At 39.6% G+C, this 18,996-nt stretch overlaps 3 protein-coding genes across 3 annotated transcripts in view; 1 reads left to right on the top strand and 2 right to left on the bottom strand.

Moving 5' to 3' along the window:
- LOC131011193 (uncharacterized) overlaps positions 1 to 1,205 on the bottom strand; it is an 11,004-nt gene extending 9,799 nt beyond the window's left edge. Inside the window, exon 1 of the mRNA XM_057938989.1 lies at positions 875 to 1,205. Within this exon, the coding sequence (XP_057794972.1) occupies positions 875 to 1,039 (165 nt within the window). The 5' untranslated portion in view covers positions 1,040 to 1,205. The remainder of the gene's footprint in view (positions 1 to 874) is intronic.
- A 2,226-nt stretch (positions 1,206 to 3,431) lies between these two features.
- Positions 3,432 to 5,317, bottom strand: LOC131013696 (geraniol 8-hydroxylase-like). The gene is made up of 2 exons (XM_057941820.1): positions 4,359 to 5,317; positions 3,432 to 4,233 (listed from the first exon to the last, which is right to left on the bottom strand). The coding sequence occupies exons 1-2, from the start codon at positions 5,226 to 5,228 to the stop codon at positions 3,640 to 3,642; spliced, it is 1,464 nt and encodes a 487-aa protein (XP_057797803.1). The 5' UTR covers positions 5,229 to 5,317; the 3' UTR covers positions 3,432 to 3,639.
- A 3,302-nt stretch (positions 5,318 to 8,619) lies between these two features.
- LOC131013695 (40S ribosomal protein S23-like) lies at positions 8,620 to 9,329 on the top strand. Its single transcript, XM_057941819.1, has one exon. The coding sequence runs from the start codon at positions 8,710 to 8,712 to the stop codon at positions 9,136 to 9,138; it is 429 nt and encodes a 142-aa protein (XP_057797802.1). The 5' UTR covers positions 8,620 to 8,709; the 3' UTR covers positions 9,139 to 9,329.
- The last annotated feature ends 9,667 nt before the right edge of the window (positions 9,330 to 18,996 follow it).

Below are 18,996 nucleotides of genomic sequence, written 5' to 3'. Positions count from 1 at the left end.
TCGAAAAATTAGGGTATCGGGTCGGGTTCGGGTATTAGGGTGGTCTGAAAATCGGGTATCAAGTATACCCGATCGGGTATCGGGTATACCCGAATACCCGAATTTTTTATTATTATATATATTTTTTATTTAATCAATTATACTATTATTTAAAGTTAATTACTATTCAACTCTCTCTCTCTCTATTCTCTCTCTATTCAACTCTCTCTCTCTCTCTCTATTCAACTCTCTCTCTCAATTCTCTCGCCTATTCAACTCTCTCTCTCAGATTCTCAATTCTCTCTCTATTCAACTCTCTGTCTCGCCGCGAGCCTTCTCCACCTACCCGCCGGACCGCCGCGAGCCTTCTCCAACTACGAGCATAACGTGAGCCCTCGCCGCCCCGCCCCGACCCAGCGGCGCCCCTCGCCGCCCGTCTTCTTCTTCTTCCTCTTCTTCTTCTTCTTTTTTTTTTTTTTTTTTAAATACAGATCTGTATGTTTTATGAATTTGGTCTGATTTTGTGTATGAATTTGGTCTGATTTTGTGTATGAATTTGGTCATCGAATTTGGTCAGCTTTTCTGTATGAATTTGGTCATCGAAATATCCGATTTGGTGTATGAATTTGGTCATCGAATTTGCTGCTGCTTTTGTAAAAATTCTATCGGGTATTTCGGGTACCCGAATACCCGAATCGGATACCCGACTCGGGTATTAGGGTACCCGATTTCAAAATCGGGTTCGGGATCGGGTGTGGGTTTTGGTCAATTTTCGGGTTCGGGTACCCGATTTTTTCGGGTAGGGTACCCGAACCCGACCCGATTCCCAGCCCCAGACATTAAGAACTCAAATAAGGACGGAGATTAGGATTATAGAAGGATGATTGAAGATTACGATTAGGATTTCAAGAAGGATGATTGAAGATTGAAATTTCAACACAACAACAAAACCAAGGCGGTAGTCATTGCTACCGCCTCCGCCTCTCCCCCACCGGCGGCCCAAACTCCAATTAATCACAATCATACTTAATCGCCTCTCCCCCACCGGCGAAACTATCATGCTTAATTATAATTAAAACATGCTCAACGCAATTAATCATGCTAAATCATATATTTCGCCTCTCCCCCACCGGCGATAAAGCGAATTAAATAAATTTAAACATTATAAGTTCTTTAAATAGAAATTAAGCTTCCTAAGTTCTTTAAATAGAAATGAACCTAACTAAGTTCTTTAAATAGAAATGAACCTAACTAAGTTCTTTAAATAGAAATGAACCTAACTAAGTTCTTTAAATAGAAATGAACCTAACTAAGTTCTTTAAATAGAGATTAACCTAACTAAGTTCTTTAACTAAATCTAATATATATAAACCTAACTAAGTTATTTAAATAAATCTAATATTTACAAATAAACCTAACTAAGTTCTTTAAATAAATCTTATAAAATAAATTATCTTACTAAGTTCTTGTTCTTTAAACAAATCAAATACAAATGAACATATATAATTAACATATAATTTCACATTACATTCAAACTAAATTCACATTAATTCACATATACTATACCACACAACAACTAAATTTCACATTAATTCATACTAATATAATTAACATAAATTTGAAACATAGCCTACATTAATTCACATATAATTCATACTAAGTTCTATGTAAATTTCTCATTGATTCACATATAATTAACCTAAATTCATATATACTAACATACCAATATTAACCTAAATTCAAATTAATAGCCTACATTATATAAGTTACATGAACTAACCTACAATCTCTTATTCCGGCAACAGCAGGAGCTTTCCGGCGAGGGCAGGGGCGGTCCGGCGAGGGCAGGGGGGGTCCGGCGAGGGCAGGGGGCTGGGAATTAGAGTTAGGGTTAATAATTGATGAAATCTATAAAAAATAATTAATTAGGGTTAGGATGAATAATTAATTAACTTACCGGAGAGCAGCGGCGTCGAACGAAGAGCGGCGGCGTCGGACGGAGAGCGGCGGCGGCGGCGTCGCGTCGGACGGAGAGGAGCAGCCGCGGTCGCGTGGCGTCGGACGGAGAGAAGCAGCAGCGGTCGCGTCGGACGGAGAGGAGCAGCAGCGGCGGCGTCGGTGGAGGTGGCCGTTCGATGGACGGAGGCGGCGGTGTCGGGAACGGCGAAATCGGCGGAAGGAGGCAGAGAATCGGAGGAGGAAAGGGTGGAGAAGAAAATGGGGGAAAAATTAGAAAACCTAAGTTAAGTCCGCGAATTCAACAACCGATTTTCAAATAACGACCGTTTTTCGGTCGTTGCCAATTTTAATTATAATATTAATAATTTCGGTATACAACGACCGAAAAACGGTCGTTAAAAATAATTATTAATTATTTCTTTTTTTTAGTTCTAATATAAAGACCGAATTTCGGTCGTTAATATTAAATATATTTAAATAAATTAAAATACAACGACCGTTAAAAAACGGTCGTTAAATATTTCCGAAAACTTAAAAATATCAGAACTCAAATTAAGGTAACGACCGTTACAAACGGTCGTTAAATTAAAATTATATCAAAATTCAATAAAAAAATACCAATGACCGGAAAACGGTCGTAGATACGGTCGTTATAAATTAAAGACCGTTTCATTCGGTCGTAGGAAATAAAAAAAAAAAATAAGATTTAAAATATTAAACAAAACGGTCGTTAATATTAACATTTCGGTCGTTACGGCCGCCTTTTTAAAGACCGAAAATTTCGGTCGTTAATTTCGGTCGTTGGAGCCGCTGTTTCTTGTAGTGGTAATTAATTTCTGAAATTAAAAAGATAACCTCTAAACTAATAAATTGTTAGTTGATCGTTATATATATATATGTATATCAATGTCTTTCTAAATAAATAAAAAGTTTAAGCCTAAACCTATTCATTTAAAGAGGTTTTACTCTATACCAGCTTTTTTTTTTTTTTTTGAGTTTGGTGGGAAGGGGAGCGGTGTGGTTTGAACCCTGAACCTCACTGTTCGTAGACAGGAGCTCGCACCCTTTGGTGTCCCCTTGAGGACTATATCAGCTTTTTTCAGCAACTAGGAGAACAAATGAGATCCTCTGTCTCAGAATATAGTGTGTACCATGTGTACCACTCTTCATTTCTTTATATTTTTAAATTATTTTTTATTCAATTTTAATTTATTATGCTTTTATATAATATAAAGATAATTAACAAGGGTTCACTCATCCATTTAGGGTTTATAATTATTTTTTTATATTTATTTGAATTAATAATAGATTATTTGGGTTAATTAATTCAAAGTTAGGGTATATAATTTTTTAAATTTTAATTTTTCAATGATAAATACTAATTAGACTTTATAATATAATAATAATTTTTATTTTTATAAAAAGCAATTTATAAAACAAAGATTTGAAGAGTGGTACACATGGTACACACAATATTTTGGGACAGATGATCTCATCTGCTAAAAGAAGCTACATTTAAGAGGTCATAACAACTAAAAGTCGTAGGTCGTGCGAGACTTTTTTTATTATAACATATTTTAAATGATCTATTGGTATAAAATTCATACTATACTAAATTTCTTAACCAAAAGTCATAATTTCAAGGTGATGGAAATTAAGCCCCGACCAATTGCAGTGGGGGTAGGTAATTAATTTGTGAAATTAGAGAGGGATGGGGACAGCTCTGAGCGACTGAGCCTTCGCCAACGTGATTCCAAACTTGTCATCCATCTCCACTTTCTCTCCTTCCACCTTCCAGTCAAACGAATTCAGCAGTGATCCCAACATCACGGGCACCATTCTCATGGCCAGGGGCAGCCCCGGGCAGATCCTCCTGCCCGCCCCGAACGGGATCAGCTCGAAATTCCTGCCCCGCACGTCCACCTCTGATTCCATGAAACGATGGGGATTGAACTCTAGAGGCTCCTCCCAGACGCCGGGGTCCCTCCCTATGGCCCACACATTCACAAGCACCTGCGAGTCCTTGGGCACCATGTGGCCCATGACCTCCACGTCCCGCTCCACCCTGCGTGGGATCAGGAACGGGACTGGCGGGTGCAGTCTCATCGTCTCCTTCACCATGCACCGTAGGTATGGGAGGCGCGATATGTCGCCCTCTCGCACTGTTTCCCCTTTCCCAATTACCTCCTCCAGCTCGGCCTTCGCTCTCTTCATGATCTCAGGATTCCGCAACGCCTCCGCCATTGCCCATTCTATCGTGCTCGAAGTCGTGTCTGTTCCAGCTGCAAATAGATCCTGTTCAAAATTTAACTTGCTATATGAGATGTAACATGAAAATAAATCCAACTACGATTTACTCTCTTCATCTGTAAAAATTAGTTTTACAAAGGAATACACATATGTCTGAATAATGGAATTACCAGACACATTCGTTCGATGTGGGTTCGGTCAATCTCTTGGGGCATCATGTCGAGGAGGGTGTCGATCACATCATCACTTGTCTCTTCTTGGTCACGACATTTCCGTTTCTCCAACTTTTGGTCGATCAAGCTACTAAAAAGGTCGATCACTTTCCCGAAATAAACAGTCATACGACGCCGTATCCCTTGTGGATCGAGTCTCGCTAAAAAAGGAAAGAAATCGACTAGGTTGGGCTTCCCGGCCTCCTCCATGATGCCGGAAACCAATTGTTTGAATTCTTTAGCGGAATCGGAAAACGGGTCCGTCAAATCTATGGAGAAAGTGGTGTTGGACAGCGAGTTGAGGGTTGTTCTAAAGGCGGCGCGGCCGACATCCACCGCACCTGCCGTGCGGCAGTATTCGATGAGCTCGTCCACCTTCCTGCTCCTGAGGTGCTCGTTGGCGTCGAGGCAGCTCGCGGAGAAGATGTTGGAGTTCATGACTTTGCGAAGGGTACGCCACTGCGACGCCACCGGGAGCCAGGCGACGGAGTACTTGAAATGGTCGTGGGCATGGAGGGCGTTGGGGACGGTCCTGCTGGAGAAGGCCAGGTCGTGCTTCTGCAGGACTTGCTTGGCCACGTCGGCGGAGGAGACGACGATGGTGTTTACGAAGCCGAGGCGGAGGCGCATGAGGGGGCCGTGGATGTTGGCTAGGCGAGCGAGGGATTTGTGGGGGTGATCGCCGAGCAGGTGGAGGTTTCCGATGAGGGGCACCGGCGTCGGCCCTGGCGGTAGCGGGAGGTTTTTGCCCCTCAGGATGAGTGTTTTGATACCATGGTACAAGATTAAGGCTAGTAATAATCCCACTGCGCTTGTAAGGAAATCCATGAGAAATGCAATTGGTTGGGAGTTGTGATTTGAGAAATTAGTATTTTAAATTTTTGATTGTGAGGGAGGACTATCTAGTTATTTATAACTTAGTTAGGACTACATTCTAGTAGTACTAATATAGCATATAGGTTCATTGACTCACGACGCAAAATTTGTTAGTGGTTTGTACTATCTCCCGTTAATGAATTTTACTCAATCTAATTTAATTAGCTAGATATTTTAATTAAAATATAATAATACATGGATCTATAATTTTACTTAATAAGATGTATTTAAATTTTTATCTAAAATGTTGTCGTCGGTGAAGTGATGACCTTTTCAAAGGCTTGATTGACTAAAAGTTGGAGAAACAAAACTCTCGGGGTTGAAGAAGAGACAGTTAAGTGATGTAAAAGACCGAACAAATATCAAAAGAATCTATTGGATATTTAAACGAGTTTGGTTTATGTTAAGGAATATATATTGTCATGTAAATTAAAAAATATTAAATAATTTTTTACTTTTACATGAGCTTTAATTTTAGTATCATAATACAAAAACATTAAATTTTTATCAATTTATCATGAAATTAAAATCTTCAAAATTTCATATATTTCATAAGAGAGTGTGATAACGCAAAAAATTTACCTTTTCTTTTCGAAAAAATTTAGTCACAGAATTTAACATGACTTTTTTGGCTTCATTAGCCCTAAAATGGATCAAAATTCCGCAGTCTACACTACAAAAAAACGTACGATTACCGACGGCAAAATGCCGTCGGTAATAAAGCACGGCCGCCGGTGATAAAGGTTACCGGCGGCAACTCGCCGTCGCTAACCGGCTCGTCGGTAACGCCATTACCGACGGCGATCGGCCGCCGCCGGCAATTAACGGCGGCGAAGCCGCCGGCATTTCTTCCGTTAAATATCGCCGTTGAACGACGGAGAGTTGCCGAAAAATTACCGACGGCAAATGCCGTCGCTAATTAGCGGCGGCGAGATCACCGTCGGTAATTTCCACCGGACGGTGGTGGCGCACACGCCGGAGTTGTTCAAGGTATTACCGAGGGCAAAATGCCGTCGGTAATTACCGACGGCATTTGCCCTCGGTAATATTTTTTAATTTATTTTATTTATTTATTTATTTTATTTATTTATTTATTTTATTATATATCCACAATTTATTTCGGTATTTATACAGTATTGCATAATTTAGACGAACTTCCCAGTCGGTCACCCATTTTAGTTGTGCTCTAAGTCAAGCACGCTTAACCTTGAAGTTCTTTTCGAATGGTCACCAGTACAGAACACTCGTATTATTGATATATATAGTATCTATTAATTCATTTAAAGTCTACTTCAATATACAATATCATATATATTCATAACCTTAGAATATGTCGAGATGATATACAAAAAATGTTGTTAATTACGGATTGGGCTCGTTTCCGTTCTTATTTTTATGTCGGAAAAATATTTATTAATTAATTTATTATTAATTTTCGATTTTTTTTTTATCAATCTAGTTTATACACCATTCATAACCTTAGTGTTGATTGATGAGTGAATCACTAATCAAATTAACATTCTTAAGTTATAATTATAAGTTACTTACTAAGAATCTTGAATTCTTAGTAATAATATTAGATTAGTGATGATTGATGAGTGAATCACTAATCAAATTAACATTCTTAAGTTATAATTATAAGTTTCTTACTAAGAATCTTGAATTCTTAGTAATAATATTAGATTAGTGATGATTGAAGAGTGAATCACTAATAAAATTAACATTCTTAAGTTATAATTACAAGATTTTTACTAAGAATCTTCAATTCTTAGTAATAATATGAGATTAGTGATGATTGATGAGTGAATCACTAATCAAATTAACATTCTTAAGTTATAATTATAAGATTTTTACCAAGAATCTTGAATTCTTAGTAATAATATTAGATTAGTGATGATTGATGAGTGAATCACTAATCAAATTAACATTCTTAAGTTATAATTATAAGTTTCTTACTAATAATCTTGAATGCTTAGTAATAATATTAGATTAGTGATGATTGATGAGTGAATCACTAATCAAATTAACATTCTTAAGTTATAATTATAAGTTTCTTACTAAGAATCTTGAATTCTTAGTAATAATATTAGATTAGTGATGATTGATGAGTGAATCACTAATCAAATTAACATTCTTAAGTTATAATTACAAGATTTTTACTAAGAATCTTCAATTCTTAGTAATAATATGAGATTAGTGATGATTGATGAGTGAATCACTAATCAAATTAACATTCTTAAGTTATAATTATAAGATTTTTACCAAGAATCTTGAATTCTTAGTAATAATATGAGATTAGTGATGATTGATGAGTGAATCACTAATCAAATTAACATTCTTAAGTTATAATTATAAGATTTTTACCAAGAATCTTGAATTCTTAGTAATAATATTAGATTAGTGATGATTGATGAGTGAATCACTAATCAAATTAACATTCTTAAGTTATAATTATAAGTTTCTTACTAATAATCTTGAATGCTTAGTAATAATATTAGATTAGTGATGATTGATGAGTGAATCACTAATCAAATTAACATTCTTAAGTTATAATTATAAGTTTCTTACTAATAATCTTGAATGCTTAGTAATAATATTAGATTAGTGATGACTGATGAGTGAATCACTAATCAAATTAACATTCTTAAGTTATAATTACAAGATTTTTACTAAGAATCTTCAATTCTTAGTAATAATATGAGATTAGTGATGATTGATGAGTGAATCACTAATCAAATGAACATTCTTAAGTTATAATTATAAGTTTCTTACTAAGAATCTTGAATTCTTAGTAATAATCTTAGATTAGTGATGATTGATGAGTGATGAGTGATGAGTAAATCACTAATCAAATTAACATTCTTAAGTTATAATTATAAGATTCTTCCTAACAATCTTGAATTCTTAGTAATAAGATTAGATTAGTGATGAGTGATGAGTAAATCACTAATGAAATTAACATTACTAAGTTATAATTATAAGATTCTTCCTAACAATCTTGAATTCTTAGTAATAATATTAGATTAGTGATGATTGATGAGTGAATCACTAATCAAATTAACATTGTTAAGTTATAATTATAAGTTTCTTACTAAGAATCTTGAATTCTTAGTAATAATATTAGATTAGTGATGATTGATGAGTGAATCACTAATCAAATTAACATTCTTAAGTTATAATTATAATATTTTTACCAAGAATCTTGAATTCTTAGTAATAATATTAGATTAGTGTTGATTGATGAGTGAATCACTAATCAAATTAACATTATTAAGTTATAATTATAAGTTTCTTACTAATAATCTTGAATGCTTAGTAATAATATTAGATTAGTGATGGATTTTTTCGGACTAGGGTTTTACACTTGCAGTCGGCCGCTGCTACTTCGTCTCAATCCTCATCGCGGTTCCTTCTTCGTCTCTAATCTGCAATCATGGGGAAAACGCGTGGTATGGGAGCTGGGCGTAAGCTCAAGTCCCACCGTAGGACCCAAAGATGGGCTGACAAGTCTTACAAGAAATCTCACCTTGGGAATGAATGGAAGAAACCATTCGCGGGGTCATCCCATGCCAAGGGAATTGTTCTTGAGAAAATAGGTATTGAAGCTAAGCAGCCGAATTCTGCTATTCGTAAGTGTGCTAGGGTGCAGCTGATCAAGAATGGCAAGAAGATTGCTGCTTTTGTCCCCAATGATGGTTGTTTAAACTACAATGAAGAAAATGACGAAGTGTTGATTGCTGGATTTGGGCGTAAGGGACATGCTGTGGGAGATATTCCTGGTGTAAGATTTAAGGTGGTGAAGGTATCAGGAGTTTCACTGCTGGCCCTCTTCAAGGAGAAGAAAGAAAAGCCTAGGTCTTAAGTCTCTTCCTTTCTTTAGTAGCGGTTGAGAACTCTTGGGTGTTTTGATCTATGATTCAAATGTCTTGAGTTGATTTTGTAGACAATATACTGTCTTATTAAGCTTAGCTTTCTAGATTTGTACTGCTGTTAAGTTCACATGTTAACTGTTTTGCCATCTCACCTCCAAACATTCCAATGTCGGTTTTTTTACTTGTTAAAAAAAAAAAAAATATTAGATTAGTGATGATTGATGAGTGAATCACTAATCAAATTAACATTCTTAAGTTATAATTATAAGTTTCTTACTAAGAATCTTGAATTCTTAGTAATAATCTTAGATTAGTGATGAGTGATGAGTGATGAGTAAATCACTAATCAAATTAACATTCTTAAGTTATAATTATAAGATTCTTCCTAACAATCTTGAATTCTTAGTAATAATATTAGATTAGTGATGAGTGATGAGTAAATCACTAATGAAATTAACATTCTTAAGTTATAATTATAAGTTTCTTACTAGGAATCTTGAATTCTTAGTAATAATCAATGTTTAAATTTTCACTTGTATTTCAATATATATTTAATTTTAATGTTTTTGTATTATTATCTTCGACCAATTTATTAGATGATAAATGAAAAAAAAAAATAATAAAAAAATTACCGACGGCGTTTGCCGTCGGTAATTAGCGGCGGAAAAATGCCGTCGGTAATTTTGGCCGGACGGCGGTGGTGCTATCGCCGAATGTCACCGGCGGTGGTGATTAGCGGCGGCCTCTTGCCGCCGGTAAATAGCGACGGCAACGCCGTCGGTAATAAATAATTTGTATTTAAATTAACATATATTTAAATTAGCGACGGCACAACCGCCGCTAATTAACGGCGGTTGTTTTGCCGTCGGTAATGCGCCGGTAATAGGTAAAAGGCGGGTCGCCGTTTTTGCCGCCGCCGTGCCGTCGGTAATTGCCGGCGGCGGCTTCGCCGTCGCTAATTTTGGCCGCTATTTTCGCATTTTTTTGTAGTGCTATATGTATAGATTATAGGTTTACTGAGCTATAGTGTATTTGCACAATTATTAGTTATGACTACACATAGTCTATAGTAACCAATTACTACGGTTTATATAAACCATCGTAGTAAATGTGCATATTTTAAGCTTTTGTTTACTGTTTCTTAGACAACATAGTGTATGTCGATGTATTTTGAACTTTTGTCTACGATAACTTCGAAATAGTAGTATATGTACTCGTTTCTCCACATTAATCTACTGTTATTCTTAAACTGTAGCTTGATTGACTTTAAAATGGATCAAAATTTGGAGGTTTTTGTTTTGTAATAAAATTAAATATATAAAAAATTTAAATTTATATATTATCATACCAAAACCAAATATTATGAACAATTCATAAATTCGTTAAAAATTTGTATATTTAGAGGTCAATATTCCTTATTTTTATGTTACTACTATATACTCCACCCGTCCACGAAATAAACTCTTACTTGCCCTTAAATATTTGTCCATGAAATAAACTCTTATTCTGCTTTATGGACAATTATACCCTCCCTTATTTCCTACATTTATTATCCTTTACCATTCATGGGCCCACCCCTACAACACTTTTATCACTTTTATATTATATATTTACTTACATTTATCATTCATGGGCCCACACCACATTATATTTATCACTTTTATATTCTATATTTACTACTCCCTCCGTCCGCAATATGGTTTCCACATTGTGGATGACACGGGTTTTAAGAAAAATGGTGGAGTAGTAGATATTGTAGTGAGTGGAGTTTGGGCCCCACCATAAAGTCACTTTTTGATTGTTAATTAGAGACTAATTAAGTACAAATAAAACGTAAATTAATTATGCAGTGGAAATCTGAAATTGAACAAGGCGGATGAAACTTTCAAATACAGCTGCCCACTTGACATTAAATAAAATCCAAAATGGTACAATTAAAATCCGCGTCTGCCCACTTGTTAGGTCCTGAGGGTCTCAAATAGGTGTATGGGGGGAGGGAATACACCTATGGGCTATTTTTAAACAATCCTCAATCAGAGGGATCTCAGTCAGAGATCAAAACGAAATTCTGCATGCAAACAAAGACGCCTGTTTTACTGAAATCAGTTTTGACCAAACAGGGTTGACGACTGATACTGAAAGCTCTTCAGTAAAGAGTTATCAGTTAAGTTGCTGGAACTTAACTGATGCAAGTAAGGGCTTCAGTCGTGTTTGCTAAAACAGAGATGATATCACTCTTCTTGACTATCAGATGATAGATCAGTCAGACTGATATCATACGCAGCGGAAATTAAACTTAGTTTCGTAATAGCCTCAGTGGAGCACGTTGTTGGTTTTTAGGTTGCTCTTTGCCGTTAATCAGTATTCAGTTTATCAATTGAAATAACACAAGTAGGAATGTAAAACTGAAAGCTGTAAACAACACAGATACTTTTACGTGGTTCGGAAAAACCCTTTCCTACATCCACAGTTGGTTGATCAGACCAACAATCCACTCCGCAAGTGCTTAACAGGTGCACTGCAAACCAAACCGTGTGCTTGCCGGGTGCACACAACCGTACACTGAAGAAAACCCTTCTTCAGTACCCACGCTTCACTCGCGTCGGATTTCTCTTGCTTAGCACAACCCGTGCTAAGACTCTCAGAGACAGAAAACCCTTCTGACCTCCGAATCACTCAAAACACTCTTATGGGGGGAGGTTTGAACGAGTGACAACTATACTTACAAAGAACAAGTTCTTTGAAGCAAGTTTGACCTTTGGCTTCTGGGTGAACAGAGTTTTGCCTAAGGTCTGAGAGAATGTATGTAATCAGCAGTGACTGATTTTGGCTTTGGAATTCTCTTCTTCAATTCAAGCTTTGGGGAGTTTAAGCTTAAGGCTGAGTAGCAATTTCGGCAGAGCTTCAGCTTATGTCGTTGAATCGGTGAAGGTTGAAGTGATCCTCGAGCGCTATTTGTAGGAGAACTCTTGAATAGATCCGTTGGCGTAAATCGTCCTCAAGATTTCTTCCGTTGGAGAGCAATTCGAATTTGGGCTGAGGCTTTAATCTTTGAGGTTCCTTGTCTGGGTGGAAACAGCTCTCTTTGATGGACAGGAGATGTGACGTCTCTGAAAAGTAACCACCAGATAGGAATGACCTCTGCAGAGATAAGATCCTGAGATCTCTGCATTTAATGCGGCTGCACTTTTGCGTACGTGGCTTCCTCTGAACGTTGGAAGATCAGTCCTAGGAGGAATATTCAACTGATACTTGACTTTAGTATCAGTCCATTGCGCGCATTAAGTAATCAGTCTTCAACTGATTCTTCAACTGATACTTCAGTTGGTATCTGCAGTCTTCAGTCTTCAGTCCTTCGTTCTTCAGTCTTCAGTCTTCAGTCTTCGACACTGCAAGCTAAACTAGAAACGAACTCTAACACTTGAGTTCAAAACAATTCTAGTCTATTACAATTAAGACCTATGAATTTTGATATCATCAAAACAAGGGTTAGGATATTCCACAAGGTTCCCAACAATTTACCCCTTTTTGATGATGCCAAAACCACACAGCAGTTCTAGACAGCAAAAAGACTGAACTCACAGTACAAGTTCTAAAACTGGGGTGAAAACAGTTCCCCCTTAACAATAGAACCTAAAAACTTGTACTTAGAGTTAAGAACGAAACAGTTCTAAAACAGAACAAGGAGAAGACAGAAAAACATAATCATAGCCTGGACAAAAAGTCATTGTCTTCAGGTTGAGATCAAAGAGAAGTTCTTTTCATTAATAAAAGACTGATAAGTCATCAGTCTAAGTTACAATTTGAAAACGAAAAAGAACAATACAGAGGATAGCCAAGAGACTCACGATTTCTGATTGTAGAGTTTGAAGACTGCTTCCCAGATTTCTCTGGCGTCACTGGAGTCTGGATGAACATTCCAAATCTTGCATAAGGCTCTGAATTCTTTCTTGATTCTGTCTCTGTCGACTCCATTCTTGATCCTTGGTGGAGTCACAATCTTCTTCTGAGGATCAGGAATGCTTTTTCCATGTTTCCTTTGAGTGTCTTGCATTTGAAGAACTAAATCTCGTTCTTCCAATTGCAACAGAAAATACTTCCAGGCGTCATTCCTGTAATCCCTGTCACCTTGGATGTTTGCAAAAATCATCCATTTGGTGTAGCATTCCTTGGTTTTCTCCCACCAGTCATTCAACTCAGACGGTATCCATTTGTCTGGTCACTCAAACTTTTCCAAATATGATACTATCAGTCCATTCTTGAAGTAGTGTTCGAGCTTTTGACCTTCCTTCAGAGTTGTTACGAAATCGAATTTCGTTTTCTTCAGCTCTGGCTCATTTGAGGAGCTTTCTCTGTTTCTCTTTCTGTTGAGGTTGACTGAGGCAAAAGTGGGAGCAACCTTTGCGATGATCTCTTCAGCTCTGTTTTCAGCCCTATTAAAGACAGAGGGGATCATTTCCACTTCCCTTCGGATGCGCTTCATAATATCCTCTTCCCCCTTTTTGGCATCATCGGGAGGAAGTCGGCTTTTCAGCTCTTGAAGATCATTGAACATCTTCTGAAGAAGGGCGGAGTCAGGGGACTCTTGAGGTCGTTGGATTTGCCTTTCCACTTGCGCGAGTCTTTCCAGGATAGGCTTTACTGTCTCTGCAACAAGTTGATTGGCTTCAGTTCTTGGCATGAACGTCTTCAGGAAGTCAATTTGCATTTCCTGGATCTTCTCAGTCAGCTCAAGATATTGTGTCTTCGCTTGAATTTCAGATTCAAGAAAGAGTGTGTACAATTCCTCGTGATCCTTCTTGATTTTGGGAATGCCTTTCTTTGGATCAAGCATTTCCGCCTTGTATCTGATGAGAGCAACTTCTTCTGCCCCCATCCACTGTTGGAGCTTATTGATCAAGTCGGCATGATATATCATGTCTGCAGTCGCCTGTTCCCGGACTGCTTCGAGTTTCTTCACAAACTTCTCTCCATAAATGTTATGTCGTTCGAGCTCATGATGAAGTGAGTCGAGTTCAAGCTGTAGATCGGCAAGATGCTCAAGCAGCACATCCATCGGTTTTTCTTTATTGTCATAAATCCGTAATAGATTCCTGTGCGGCCGATTGTGTTTCCAGATGGTTAGAAGCTCGTCGGTTTCTGCATCTGAATCAAATAGAATAGGTCCTTCTGCGCGAGGAAGCTCTACGTGTTCTATTGGTATGTCTGAGTTAGCAGAAGAAGTTTGCGCTTGCTGACGATCAGCATGAGCTTTGGATGTGGATGCCTCGGCTCGACTCGTTGGAGCAGGGTGTTCCGCTCTTTCATTAGCAGGAGGCTGAGAAGTTGACTGCTCTTGACTAATGTTAATGCCTTCAGGAGGAGTAGGCTCATCAGTGTTCAAGAGGGGTGTCGATGAAGGTCGAGGAGACTTGGGGATGTCTTCGACTCTTCCTTCAGAAACTAGGCGATCAGCACTGTCAGCTGATCTCTGTTTTGCTTCTGGTAAAGGAGCATCAGCTTCAGTGATGCTATTCTGGTCAGCTTTAGCAGGAAATGTTGGAGGAGTTGATGGCAAGTTCGGCTGACTGATTGAATCAGTCATTGGTTGTTCAGCGTGATGCGTCTTCGACTTTTGGGCCATTTGGCCCTATTTTTCTCTTTATTTGTGTCAGTATAGGTCTGTCCAGGGGGAAAACGAAGTTGTGGAGGAAGGAAGGTTAGTAGAGAGGAAACGGAGAAAATGCGGTCAGAATGGGCATTACCGAGCCCAGATTGCTAAGTCATGTTTGCCAGCATGGAACTTCGGCCAACAAGTACCTCCCCAGTCTAACTTGGGGCATGGGAACCTGAAGTAACCACCTGGTATGAACCACACCGAAGAAAGCAATCCGCCTGACCGTCACCATGAGAAGCAGACAGCCAGAGCCACGAAAGAAAAGTAAATCTCGGAGATTCCGAAGAAGCAAGTAGAAGATGGAGGAAGAAACCAGAAGGATCTGAAGAAAAGGAAAGGTTGACTAAGCTTGCAGCTGGACGCCATCTTCAATCGGATCAATCAAAGATTGAACTAAAAAAGGAAAGAAGATCCCGGCGAAGATTTGAGACCGGCGCAGCTAGGGTTAGACCTCGACCAGTCGGCAGTATAAAAGACTAATGTGTGCAGCGTGCACAAGCTCTTGGCACCTTTTTGAACTCCTGTTTTACTTTAGCTATTACTCTGATTCGCCGTGTGTGGCATCCAAACAATTTACGTTTCAGTACTATTTCCCAATTTCCGTTGTGTTTGCATTCGAACAAGATTGAAGGCTTGAAGCCTTAGGTATTATTTATCTATTCAAGTATTTCCTTTTGTTCTATAATGTGTTTAATTCATTTCGTATTTATGAATTCTGTTATGTGTGAGTAATCCCTTACGTGAGGTTTTAGGGGTGGAAATAATTGTTGTTAACATGTAAACATTCGTGAGGCATTTGTTCTTTCGGTTGAATCTCGTGGTTCCGGAAGAATCTGTTCGAAACCATGGACAGTAGGGGCCTAACGGGTGATCTTCGTTCGGTAAAACGCTGTCCGTGTCAAGCAAAGGCCAGGGTATACCACGGCGTGACAACCGGTATACCCACGACCGAGTAGCTGAGCAGCGTCAACAAAAGGCGTTGTAGATCCGGAAGGTGGGGAAAGGATTGATGGGATACACTGTCCTTCCTTAGTCTTGGGCTTCTCTAGAGACCATCCATCAACTGTGACGAGGCATAAAGCCATGGTTATCAAACGAGGAAAGCAATCTCGGCGCCGTAGCATGTCTATGACTGGTCGGCTGACAAAGCCGGAAATGGTTGTGTCCAGGAGGCATGTGTCACTCAAAGTGCGGAGTTGGGGACCTCGGGAGAGAAGGTTGGTGAGGGCCATACTTGGTGAGTAACGGGTATGACTACCATCTAAGGAGAAGTGAAGCACTGCCTTGACCGGGGAATGTGTGACCTTCGGACCAAGTGACCTACAATGGGATCAACCATCCTATATGTGAAGTATAACCCCTTGAAACGCCCCAAGTGTCTTTGGGCCACGCCTTGGGTTTATATGGATCATGGACGGATTATCAGTATGCCTATGACCGAAACTGAATGTTAACAACAGTTATGACCTAACCGAATAACCTCACCCCTTTGTTATTATTGATCTTGTTAATTTCTTGTGCAGAGTATACAGATTGAGAATTGTGACACCTCAATTTGTCGTTGGAGAACAAAGTGGTTCCTCACTCCCTGTGAGATTCGACCCTACACTTGCCACTAAGACTGAGATCTTGTTGTGAGACGTAGGAGCGTGTATTATCTGTACTGGGCATACACAAGTATTTTGCCCGCACCGCACAACGGGTGTATGTCAAAATTGGCGACCGTTGCCGGGGAGTGACGCGCAATAATTTTGTTCTCTCCTCATTCCATTTTCCGCTACTGGTGTATGCGTGGAACTCGTAGAGCTGTAAGAGCATTGGTGTTTGATCCTGATATTGATCGTACAGAAAGACGACTACGCGCAGGAGCACGAATAGCGAGATGCGAAGCTATGGCAGAGGCTGAACAGGCAGAAGCCGTACCGGAGCAGACCCTCAGACAGCTGGCATACCCAACTAATCTCAACCTGAGGCCGAACGGAATCACCCTACCCGCAAATTCGTTCGCACCTCGTCGGTATGACATGAAGCCCTCATTGCTTCAGATCTTACCGAAGTTCAATGGATACCAAGGAGATGACCCTCACACTCATCTCCAAGATTTTGAGATGACAATCATGCATCAATCCAATGATGAGAAGCAAGAGTATGTCAAATTGATACTCTTCCCTTTTACCTTGGTGGACAACGCAAGAAGATGGCTGTATGATCTACCCGAAGGCAGTGTCACTACATGGGCACAACTGCAACAGGCCTTCTTGGAAGAATTCTTCCCAGCAGCACGAGTGGAGCGGATGAGATGGGATATCCGCAGCATAAGGCAAGATGGGCTAGAATCCTTCTACGAGTACTGGACGAGATTCAAGAGAATGTTAAGCAACTGCCCTCATCACCAAATCACTCCAAAGGACCAGGTGGAGAGCTTTGTAAAGGGCATGCGGAGAAACGATCGCAGTTTGGTCCTAGCAGCCTGCAATGGATCGTTGATGAATAAGACTCCGTTGGAGATCTTCCAACTGTTGGGCACCATGGCAGAAGAATCACGCGATGAAGGGCATGAAAGGAATCTGGAAAAACCAAGGAGAGCTGAAGAGAAGGAGGAGATGTCCAAACTGGAGAAAGCTATGGAGAAGAGCATGAACGAACTCAAGGAACTTCTGTCGGGCTTGACTATACCGAAGAAGATTCGCCAGTGTGGCCTTTGCGATGCCACATGACATCAATCTGAAAATTGTCCCAATTTTGGCGAAGATATTGTAGACGTCAATACCATCGGAGGACATGATGGGAACCCACGGAAGTATGATCCTTATGCAAACACTTACAATCCAGGGTGGAGAGATCACCCTAACTTTCGATGGAAGCAAGATGGTCAGCCCCTAACAGCAGAACAATATGGGCGCACCGATGCCACGTCCCCAGTATAATCAGAACCAACATCAACAACAGTACCAGTTGGGATCCCCCTCAACACCACAACCAGAATCAACAACAACCCCCTTATCAACCACCACATCGGAGAGCACCTTGGGAAGAAGCCATTGAAAGCATGGTTAAGGAGAGCGAGAAATTTCGCAATGAAATTCGTGCCGGTATGAACCAGACCAACCAGCAAATTAGTCATTTGACTAAAGCAGTGGCCAAACGGGAGGAGAACGCTGGTAAACTCCCAGCCATGGGAATCAACCCTAGAGAACATGCCCAAGTTGTGCTGACTGAGTTTCCTGAGGGAGAGGAAAAGAAAGAAGAGTTGTTAGCAGAAGCTGAATTGCTTCGAGGAAGCTGGAATAAGAATGGAAAGGGTCTAACTGACGAACAAGCTGGAGGTAGCAACCCAACCGATGCACCCTACTCAGGGCGCCTGAAACAGAAAGCTAAAGAGAAGGAAAGCAAGTGAAATGATGAAGATGTTTCAAAAGGTTGAGTTGAGCATACCCCTACTCGATGCTATCAGGTAAATTCCAAAATATGCCAAATTCTTGAAAGACCTTTGTTCAAGAAAAGTCAAAATGGAGGAAGAAGTCCGATACGTGATGGGAGAAAGTGTTTCGGCGGTGATCCAACGGAAACTACCCACGAAACTGAAAGGATCCAGGGATGTTCACCATTCCATGCAATATAGGAGGAACCAACATGGATAAGGCGATGATGGATCTGGGAGCCTCCATCAATGTGATGCCATTGGCTGTATACAAGAGATTGAATGTTGGCGAGATGAGGAACACCCGTGTGGTCACACAGTTGGCTGACAGGTCCAACGCTTACCCTGAAGGAGTGGTAGAGGACGTACTGATCAAGGTTGGGGATTTGATTTTCCCAGCAGACTTATATGTTCTGGACACCGGACCCGAAATAGGAGAGAATGCTATACTATTGGGAAGGCCATTCATGATGACCGCTGGAACTAAGATCGATATGAAAATCGGAATTTTGACATGTGAGTTCGATGGAGTCCAAGTAGAATTCAACATTTATAAGACCATGAAGAGGAAACAGACAAGGGAAACGGTGGACATGATCGATGTATTTGAGCCCTTGGTGCAAGAGCAAGGAATTGCTTTCGGTTCCAGGGATACCACAGAGAAGGTAATTCAGTATGGTCTGACCGATCGGGATGCAGAACATATGGAGGATGATGAGATGAAGGAAGCCATCATGGAGCTTTACTCTCTCCGAGAAAGTACTTTGGAAG

This window comes from Salvia miltiorrhiza, chromosome 2 (assembly GCF_028751815.1).
Source record: "Salvia miltiorrhiza cultivar Shanhuang (shh) chromosome 2, IMPLAD_Smil_shh, whole genome shotgun sequence".
NCBI lineage: Eukaryota > Viridiplantae > Streptophyta > Magnoliopsida > Lamiales > Lamiaceae > Salvia > Salvia miltiorrhiza.
This window is presented reverse-complemented; position numbering and strand designations above follow the sequence as displayed.